This window comes from Ceratotherium simum, chromosome 30 (assembly GCF_057802395.1).
Source record: "Ceratotherium simum simum isolate JZ-2026a chromosome 30, ASM5780239v1, whole genome shotgun sequence".
Taxonomy (NCBI): Eukaryota; Metazoa; Chordata; class Mammalia; order Perissodactyla; family Rhinocerotidae; genus Ceratotherium; species Ceratotherium simum.
In genome coordinates this window covers 15,085,461-15,096,117 of record NC_141929.1, presented here as the reverse complement: position 1 = coordinate 15,096,117, position 10,657 = coordinate 15,085,461, and the positions used below count along the sequence as shown (strand labels likewise).

Below are 10,657 nucleotides of genomic sequence, written 5' to 3'. Positions count from 1 at the left end.
AATGACTGGCTCACTATAAACTTTATTATTTGAAATATTCCTGATAATATTTATAATATCAGGGATTATAGGGAACATAGTGATTGTGTTTAAGAGATCACATATCCTTCATCTAGTCTTTAGTCCCACAAAAGAACTATATCCACAGCTTTTCATTTTCAATTAATATTTATTAAGAATCAGATGTAAAAAGCAACCAGCTCCCACCAATAGCTAAAATGAAAAAGATTCACAACATTAAAAGTTGGCGAGGATGTGAAACAACCAGAATTCTTCCGTATTGTGGGTAGGGATGTAAAATGGTGCAAACACTTTGGAAAACTGTTTGGAGGTTTCTTAAAGAGCTACACATTCACCTACCTCAGTGATTCTCAAAATAACAATAATGCTGGGGTTGAGAAACCCTAACCTACTGCATGACCCTGCCATTCCATGCCTAGGTATTTACCCAGTAAAGAAAATACATGCTCACAAAAATGTCCTGCACTAGAATGTTCGGAGCAGGTTTATTCATAACAGATCCAAACCTGAAACAGAACTCAGATGTCTGTCAGCAGGAGAATACATAACTAAATTGTGGTCTATCCATACAATGGCATACTACTTAGCAGTAAAAAAGAACAAACTACAGATATATAAAACAACACGGATGAATATTGACAGGGTTCAGAACATGCTACCCCCAAATATGGTGACTTGGCATATTGAATAATTTAAGCTAAAGGAATTTGAGAAATGGGAAGTGCAGAAAGAACTCTCTGACCTTGTCCTGAAGCAGGCCTTATGATCTATCTCGTGTGGGAGGTGCCCTCCCTGTACCTGGAGGAAAGGAACATTCTTATCTCCAAAGATGGAAGGACTCCAAGAGGAATAGGAGTGAACATGTCTTGCTAAGTTTCTCTCATTTTCTACTCTTAGCTCACACTGATTTGTCACGTTTTCCCACAACTTTCCACTCCTCATCAAACCTAGTAAAACACTAAGGTTTAATGGTTTCTTTAGGTCTTCATTTCCTTGTGAAGCCTTCCATGTCACATAAAACATATCAGTAAATTTATATGTTTTATTGTGAATCTATCTTTTGTTACAAAGCCCGAGCTGAGAACCTAGAAGGGTAGAAGGAAAAGATTTTTTTTCCCCTCAACAATATAAAAAAAATATATTACACTGAGTGGAAAGGGGCTGGAAACAAAAAATTATAAACTTTAATGCTTGAATTTATATGAAATTCTAGAATAGGCAAAACTAAACTATGATGATAGAAAACAGATCAGTGATTGCTTCTGGGGAGTGGGAGATTGAGAAGGGGCTAGAAGGAACTTTCTTGAATATTTAACAGGTGTTTGTCAAAAGTAGTTGAATAGCACACTTAAGATCTGAGTATTTGACTGTATGTAAATTATACTTCAAAAAAATTGAGGGGTGGGGTGGGGTGGGGGGGAGGCAACCAATTCATGAGTTTGAAATATCTTAGAAGATCCTTTTTTCCCAAACAGATTTCCATTGGTTGTTCCTCATACTCTCCAACACATATTTTCAGTCTTTTTTATTTTATCCAGTCTGCTGTGTAATTGTGTCTCATTATGGGTTTAGTTTACATTTCCCCAAAGACTAATGAAGTTGAGCATCTTTTCATATGTTTACTGGCTTTTTGGATATCATCTTTTCAAAGTTTGTTCTGGTCTTTTGCGCATTTTTCCACTGGGACATCTTTTCTTATTTGCTTGTAGGTGTTATATATTCTGGATACAAGTCCTTTGTCATATACATGTATGGTAAATATCTTCTCCCACGCTATATGTTGCCTTTTCACTCTCAATGGTGTCTTACAATGAATAGACGTTCTTAATTTTAATATAGTTCAATTTATATATTTTCCCTTTATGATTAGTGCTTTTTTTGTCTTGTTATAAACTTTTTGCCTACTTCAAGGTCATGAAGATGTTCTCTTATGTTTTCTGCTAAAAGAGTTATTGTTTAACTTTTAAAATATAGATTGGCAATCCAAATGAAATGTATTTTTGTTTATGATATAAGAGTCCAAACAAAGTTTAAAATTCTTTCCATATGGATATCCAAATGACCTAGCAACATTTTTTGAAAAGACAATTTTTTCTCCATTGATGCATGTCCTGGAAGACTTATAAAATTGTCTTTTATATATATATATATGATTTACATAAATGGTTCAAACTCTACACACAGTTCTATATTCTACTATTTTCACGCAATACTGTTAACACATATAGCTTATTAATGGCTGCATAGTATCCCATTATATGAATGTACTGTAAAGAATTTAATTAATTCCCTTAAAGTAGACATTTAGCAAGTTTCCTGTTTTTGTTATTGTTGTCATTAGGTGCTGAAATGAAATTTTGTCCCAAGTGAGTGCCAGCTGTGTTTCTAAGAATAAACTGCTAGGAGTGGGAATTGCTGGGCTAAGGGCCAAGGCTATTTTCAAGTTTGCCTTCTGGAAGGTTTATACCAATTTTCCCTCCCAACCACAGTAGATAAACCTGTTTCTCCATACTCTCACCATTATCGATCTTTTTAAATCTTTCTTTAAATCTTTGCTAAATTGAGTGAAAACATATTGTTTTCATTTCCAATTCTTTTTTTATAACAGGTTAAACAACTTTGTATATCCTTACTGGCTACTGTATTTTACTTTTTTGGGACTGCCTGTTCAAATCTTTGCCCATTTTTCTTCTGAGGCTGTCTTTTTCTCATTGGCTTATAAATATATATGTATGTTATAATAACAGTGTTATCTCGCAGGTTCCTAGTTTGGCTTTTAACCTCACGTTGTCTTTCGAGCACCTGTGTGAACTCAAGCTGTACTAGGAACTAACTTCTGCCCGACAGCGCTGCAAAGCCTCTAGGTCCCAGAGGCTAGGTGGGAGGAGCCAGCGTGCCCTGGGCGGCTTTGCCCCGCTCCACCCACCTCTCCACCCGAGAGGGCGGGGCCAAAGGACGCTCTGTCTGCGCGCGCAGCTCCCGTTGCCATAGAGGCCGTGGTGAGGAAGGCTGGGGCTGCCCAGCTCAGGTACCCTGCGGAGAAGCAAACCTAGGGAGCCAAGGCCTCGGCGTCGCGAGAGTCGCCGGCGTGCGTAACGTTAACGCGTTACGCCAGGCCGGCCTCGAGGCGCGTGCGCAGTGTCTGTCGCGGTTCTCGGGCTGCCGGGCGTTCGGCGGCGGCGCGGCCTGGAGGTGGTGTCCCGCTGCTAGTGTCGCGAGGGCGGGTCCGGGCTTCCTTCCCGGCTGGTCACCTCCTTGCCCCGTGGCGGAGGTGCCGCAGACCCAAAGGAGCGACCGGCCCGGGAAGCAGCCCCGGGAGCGAAAGTGGAGAATGGCCCCCTCGAGTGAGGAGAGCGAGTGAAGCGCAGCCCCTGTAGACTCTGGGGCCGAGGTGGGCGTGAGCGAAGGTAATCCAGGCCCGGGTTCCGAGCCCGGGGCCTCTTAACACCTTCCAGTGGGTGAGGCAGGGGCTGGGTCTGAGGTTCCTCCAGGTCAGGGACCGGGCCTCTCGAATGGAGCTTGAGACTCGCTTGCACCAGCTGAGCCGAGATCTTGGGTGCCCCTGGCCCACAGTGAAGTGCAGGATACACACTAGCTATTCTTTCCGCTGTTGCTGGGAGGAGGGGTTGGGGGAAGCACTTCTAAAACTCCTTTGTAAGTGTTAATTGGAGAGGTAACAGCTGTTGATGAGGTCTTGTGGGTTTTGTGTTAGGCCCACGAATTTTGCAGGTATTCCCTTTGTAGCTTTGGGCCGGGGCCTACGTGACTTCCTGCTCGAGTCTGCAAAATAAGAATGTTAATACTGACCCTCTTAGAATTATGATGCTACAAAGCTCTATGGAGTGCTTAATGAAAGGGAAAGAGAAACACATACTGGAAACTTTTTCCTTGCGTTCTGTAAATCCCATGCTTTTTTTGGTCGTGCGTTGAAGTGCTGGAGTGAAGCTGAGGTGCATTATCATGACTCATATTCAGAACCTAATTAGAAGAGGGGCTTTTGTGCTAAATATGATATCCGTTCATTTATTCAGTAAATATTTATTGAGTGCTGACTGTGTGCTAAGCACTGTTCTAACCTCTTGGGATGATAAGTGAGTAAACGAAACAAAGATTCCTGTCCTGTGGAGCTTAGATCCTAGTTTGGGAAACAAATAATACACATTAAACATAAATAAGTACATAATATGTTAGAAGGAAAAGAGTGCCATGGAAAAACGAAACACAGCGAAGTTCTTATTTTCGTCTTTACCGTTGGTAACGCAAGGTGCAATTTTAGGTTAGGAGGTCAAGGTAGGCTTCACAGAGATAGTTACGCTTGAGTAAGTACTTGAAGGAGGTGAGAGAGTTAGCTATGCAGATATCTGAAGGAAGAGCATTCTAGGCAGAGGGACTGACCAGTGCAAAGACTTGCAGATTGCAATGTGCCTGGTGTCTTCAGTGAAGAGCAAGAAAGCCTGTGTGGCTAGAGCAGAATGAGTATGGGAATTAGTAATAGAAAATTCGGTTAGAAGTAGGTTGAGCCAGAGGGCAGAAATCTTCCTGGGCCCTGTAGGCTGCTGTAAGGATTTGGGCATTTACATTGGAGTGAAGTGGGGACCCATCGCACAGTTTTGAGCAGAGCAGCGACACAGTGTAGCTTAGATTTTTATAAGGTTACTCTGGTCAGTGTGTTTCAGAATAGACTGTAGGAAGCAAGGATAGAAGCAAAGAGACCAGTTAGAAGGCTACGGCGGTAATCCAGGAGAGAGTTGACAGTGTCTACCATCAGGAGGCTGGGAGCTGGAGGTGGGTGAGAAGTGGTTGGATTCTGGGAATTTGATAGTAGGAAACAAATGTTCGGATAAATCATGGATTATCGACCTGAACATTCTTCAATATTAATATATAATTTATACATAAATATATAATGTATATAATTTTGGTCTGTGTACCACAGGTGTAGTCGGGAAGAACAATGGAGTGTTTGAATCATTTTAGTTGTTGTCATGTGAAGGTAATTACCTATTAGGTAAGATTTCAGAGCTTAACTACAGCCATTAATTAGTATGTGAAGTTAATGACTAAAATCAGACTTTTCCCAAAATAGAATATAGTTGAGATCTAAACCTGGTTGTAGTTTCCAGTAAGCATGGTGTGAATTAAGATAGAATAGCTTGTTGTAATAAACTTTCACTTGCTTTTATTTACGATTTTAGTGAGTGTGAAAATGCCTCCTTTTTGCCTTCTTTCAGAAATTTGTCTAAATATAGCTTCTAAGAGTAAAACAAATAATTGATTCAAGGTAAGAAAAAGATATTGATGGGTAATTGTGACTACAATTAACCACAATTTGTGTGTAATTTGTAGATATACTATAGCAAACAGAAATGGCTAAGAAGATACTTATTCAAGAAGCTTACAAGCTCGTACAGTAGACACACTTGTAAATAACTTAAAATATAAAAGGTTAAAAAACTGTGCTAAAAGAACAGTACAAAGTAAATGCCAGTAAATACAGTCTTCTGGATGTTATTGTGGCGCTAGCTCACCTTTATTTCTCATTTTAATCATCAAACATTGGCTTCTTGTGGGATAGTGGTTTAGTTGTCATTTTTTTCATGTTTAACAAATTTAGATTCTTTTTGAAAACTGGTGTAGAATGCATTGAAAAGGCTAAATAAATGCAGAACTCATGAACTAAAGCACTTATTGATTAACATTGTGCTAATACTGTGTAATAGCATAATAACCATGTAATACTCATTGCTCTATCTACTGGAATTTAGAACTTTTCCAAAGCTATGCCATTAAGCTGTGCTTCTTTCTCTTATATCCCTTTCCCTCGCCACGGGACAGGTGTTTTGGTTTCTTAGGCAGTGTTAGAACACAGAATGTAGGGTGACTATTTGTAATTTGTATATTCAATAAGGATACTTCTTCAGTTTAAAATTCTCCTATCAAAGTGTGTTAAGTTTTAGTGGCAAGAAGAAATAAGATTTTATCAGGTAAGCATGGATCTGTCTGACCGACCAGGTGAGGCAGGGATCTGTAGTTTAGAAACATGCCAGGGTGAACTCTAGGTCAGTTTCAGCATTGAGCAGAAGGAGGCTAACCGGTCAGTCAAGTACACCCCAGTTAACAAGCAGTCTGGTGATGAGTGTTAGTTGATGGCCTGGAAAGGTGATTTGGTACTGCCAAAGTGCAAGAGAGTGAGATCTGGACAGACAACATATTCGGCAGTCCTGGTAGGTGAGGAAGTGGGTGGTAGCAGAGAGGCCTGGTAGCAGGACCAGTACTGGCTTCAGGTGCAGGACCCTCTCCTGGAAGGACGTGAGATTCCGAGGGAGCTAAAAAAAAAAAATGCTAAAAGTCACTTGTTAGAGCTTGATTAAAGGTCATGTTCAGGGATGAATCTTAGTTTAAGAGTGTGTTTGGTGCCCTTTGGTGGTGTCTCAGGCCATGGGTAAAGGAGAACTTTGGGGAGGAGCTAGATGGGTTACTCTGGTAATAAGAGCTGCCATTCATTGATGAATATCCTTTGGTATATGCTTTTTTATGTGCTAGCATGTTTTATCCTCATCTAAATAAATTATACCTCAATTTTTAAAATAAGAAACTGACTCAAAGATGTAAAGTAATTTGCCCAAGGCTGCTTATAAGCTGTAAGTGGCAGAGCTGGAATTCGAGCCCAGGTCTCTTGGATGTTGAAGCCTTTCCTCTTTATTCCAAATTGCCTCGTTACGTAACAGAGTGTGCCGACATTAGCCTTCCCATTTTATGTGGTTTGTCATGAGTGTGATCTGATGTGCTGTGGATGAGATTTCACTCACTAATAAATTTGATTAATTTAATTGTGTGTTTTCTTTTTCTAGATTTTAATTTAATTTGAAAATGAGTAAGTACAGAAAGCCACCACTGGGTTCAAGTCCTGAGACATTCAGCCCAGATGTTCTTGCTGACATTGTTGAACTCTTTGCCAAGAAATTTTCTTATGGCAAGCCACTTAATAATGAGTGGCAGTTACCAGATCCTAGTGAGATTTTCACCTGTGACCACACGGAATTTAATGCATTTCTTGATTTGAAGAACTCCCTAAATGAAGTAAAAAACCTACTGAGTGACAAGAAACTGGATGAGTGGCACGAGCACACTGCTTTCACTAATAAAGCTGGAAAAATAATTTCTCATGTGAGAAAATCCGTGAACGCTGAACTTTGTACGCAAGCGTGGTGTAAGTTTCATGAAATATTGTGCAGCTTTCCACTTATTCCACAGGAAGCTCTTCAGAATGGAAAACTGAATACTTTACACCTTTGTGAAGCTCCTGGAGCTTTTATAGCTAGTCTCAATCACTACTTAAAATCCTTCCAATTCCCCTGTGATTGGAATTGGGTAGCTAATACTCTGAATCCATACCATGAAGCAAATGACAATCTTATGATGATTATGGATGACAGACTTATTGCAAATACTTTGCACTGGTGGTATTTTGGTCCAGATAACACTGGTGATATCATGACTTTGCAATATCTAACTGGACTTCAGGATTTCGTAAGCAACATGGCTACCATTCACTTAATCACTGCAGATGGGAGTTTTGATTGCCAAGGAAACCCAGGTGAACAAGAAGCTCTAGTCTCTTCTTTGCATTACTGTGAAGTTGTCACTGCTCTGACGACTCTTGGAAATGGTGGCTCTTTTGTTCTGAAGATGTTTACTTTGTTTGAGCATTGTTCCATAAACCTGATGTACCTGCTAAACTGTTCTTTTGACCAAGTCCATGTTTTCAAACCTGCTACTAGCAAGGCAGGAAACTCAGAAGTCTATGTGGTATGTCTCCACTATAAGGGAAGAGAGGCAATCCATCTTCTGTTATCTAAGATGGTGCTGAATTTTGGGACTGAAATGACCAGGAAAGCTCTCTTTCCTCATCATGTGATTCCTGAATCTTTTCTTAAAAGACATGAAGAATGTTGTGTGTTCTTTCATAAATACCAGCTAGAGACTATTTCTGAGAACATTCGTCTGTTTGAGTGCATGGGTAAAGGGGAACAAGCAAAGCTGAATAATTTAAGGGACTGTGCTGTTCAATATTTCATGCAAAAGTTTCATTTGAAGCCTCTTTCCAGAAATAATTGGCTAGTAAAAAAATCTAACATTGGTTGTAGTACAAATACAAAATGGTTTGGGCAGAGGAACAAATATTTTAAAACTTATAATGAAAGGAAAATGCTGGAAACCCTTTCATGGAAAGATAAGGTGGCCAAAGGATACTTGAATAGTTGGGCTGAAGAACATGCTGCATATCAACCTGGGCAAAGTTCTTGTTTAGAAGGGACATCTTCCAGTCTTGAGTGTCACTTATGGCATATTTTAGAGGGAAAGAAACTGCCAAAGGTAAAGTGTTCTCCCTTCTGTGATGGTGAAATTTTAAAGGCTCTTAATGAAGCAATTGAAAAGTCATTAGGAGAAGCCTTGAATTTGGATTCCAAGTTTAGGCCAAAACGGCAGTATTATTGTTCTTGTCACGTTTTTTCTGAAGAACTGATATTTTCTGAGTTGTTTAGACTTACCAAGTGCCTTCAGGATGATCAGGTTGTAGAACCCAGTAACCAAATAAAGTGCCTGCTTGTGGGTTTTCCAACTCTCCATGATATCAAAATGCGTATACCGTTGGAAGTTCGACTTTTGGAATCAGCTGAGCTCATGACTTTTAGCTGTTCATTGCTTCATGATGGAGACCCAGCTTACCAGCAGTTATTTTTGGACTGCCTTCTGCATTCATTGCAGCAGCTTCATACAGGAGATGTTATGATTTTGCCTGTACTTTCTTGTTTTACGAGATTTATGGCTGGTTTGGTCTTTGTACTCCACAGCTGTTTTAGATTCATCACGTTTTCTTGTCCCACATCCTCTGAACCCCTGAAGACCTGTGCAGTCCTGCTGTGTGTTGGTTATCAGGACCTTCCAAATCCAGTTTTCCAGTACCTGCAGAATGTGAATGAATTGTTGAGTGCTTTGCTTAACACTGATGCACCAGAGCAGGTTTTACAGTTTGTGCCAATGGAGGTGCTCCTTCAGGGGGCACTACTTGATTTTTTGTGGGATTTGAATGCTGCCATTGCTAAAAGGCATTTGCATTTGATTATTCAAAGAGAGAGAGAAGAAATCATCAGCAGCCTTCAGTTATGAAATTGACCTTGTCCTCTCTGAGATTTAACTTTATGGCTTTTTACAGTTTTCATTGTTATTGCATCGTTTTGCTATTAATTTAAAACCTTTCATTTTGGGGAAAGGCCAACTTGTACGTCCTTTAAAGTCTCATTATTTCTGAAGAACCATCACCTAGTTCTGATCTCTAGGATGTATATACCCACAGGCGTAGAGTTTTCCATGTGATGGAATCTATGCAGTGATGATATTCAACCTCAAACATGAGATATATGTATGTGCTTGGGGTCGACACACCCATGCTTGCGTATGTAATTTAGTTGGTCTTATTTATCTGCTTAAGATTTGCACCTGTGTGCCTTCATTCAGATTAGATTTTTTTCCAACTGATTTCCTCGAAATGGCTAATGCCGTTAATGAGTTGATAGAGGTCTTGGATGAAAGGAGGTGAGCCACTCCTCAGCAACACTGATTTCCTTTAACACTGACCATGTCAGTTATGGATTCGAGAACTTATCTTGCCAGTTTTCTTTGTATTTGCCATTGCCCTTAGGCCACTGACCCAATTTACTTGTATCATTCGAATGAAACTAGTGTGTTGTTTTATGAATATTTTACTAACCAGAACCATCCGGCTAGAAAGGATATCAGGACAGCATCAAACCAAAGATCATGTTCGAAACAATGAAAAATTATTGTGTCTAAAACACTCCTATATCATGAAAAGCTTCATTTAGCAATGGTGTAGTAATTTTTAACATCCAGGAACTAATCTGAACTGAAAGATTTTTTTAAATTGCAAAGTAGTGTTTATAGTTTCATAGTGGGGACATGAATGTGATGAATTTAGTGAATACTGAAGAAAAATTTTAACACTTTCAGAATGGTGGTTCAGCATTTAAAATTTAATCGTTACTAATTTCTTTTTTTAGTATGAAAGTAGTACTTTACCAAAAGATTAACCATGAGGTGGTTATTTTATGAGTTACGTTTGATTTCTTTTGAATTATATGTATTTGACAGTGTAAATGATCTTTTCTGAAAGACTGTTAAGCAAGTCTTCATTACTTTGAAATTCCACAAAGTGGAGAATATTTATATTCTCATGTGTGCATTTTAGGCATTTTTGTTAGTTATATGGAAAAAATGTATTCTCTGATGTTTCTGGTTGATAAATATTAATCTGAATTTTTTTCATGTTCTTTGCTATTTTGAGTTCTATTATAGATTCATGAATAAAGTCATTAGCAGAGAGATTTTGTGTTCGTCTTTTTTAAGAGAGAATCATGGGGGAAGTTAAAAATATGACTTGGAAACAGATTTTTTTTAAAGGAAGGTTTGGATGGGAGTTAATGTTCCTTCATTTCCTCTGATTTGTATTCATTAAAATTTAGTCCTTAATATTGTAATATTTATGGAAGCTCTACTTCGGGAAAGAAATTGAATACTTAAGGGAGGGATGAGAGGGGCTAGATTTAGTTCTTGC

The 10,657-nt window shown here is 39.2% G+C and overlaps 1 protein-coding gene across 1 annotated transcript; it reads left to right on the top strand.

Moving 5' to 3' along the window:
- Positions 1-3,065: 3,065 nt before the first annotated feature.
- Positions 3,066-10,425, top strand: CMTR2 (cap methyltransferase 2). The gene is made up of 2 exons (XM_004431815.3): positions 3,066-3,428; positions 6,873-10,425. Exon 2 carries the CDS (start codon positions 6,892-6,894, stop codon positions 9,190-9,192), a length of 2,301 nt encoding a protein of 766 aa, XP_004431872.1. The 5' UTR covers positions 3,066-3,428; positions 6,873-6,891; the 3' UTR covers positions 9,193-10,425.
- Positions 10,426-10,657: the final 232 nt, after the last annotated feature.

What these genes read in the sequence shown, in the direction of transcription:
- CMTR2 (XM_004431815.3), top strand. Translation starts at nt 6,892, where the DNA reads ATGAGTAAGTACAGAAAGCCACCACTGGGTTCAAGTCCTGAGACATTC.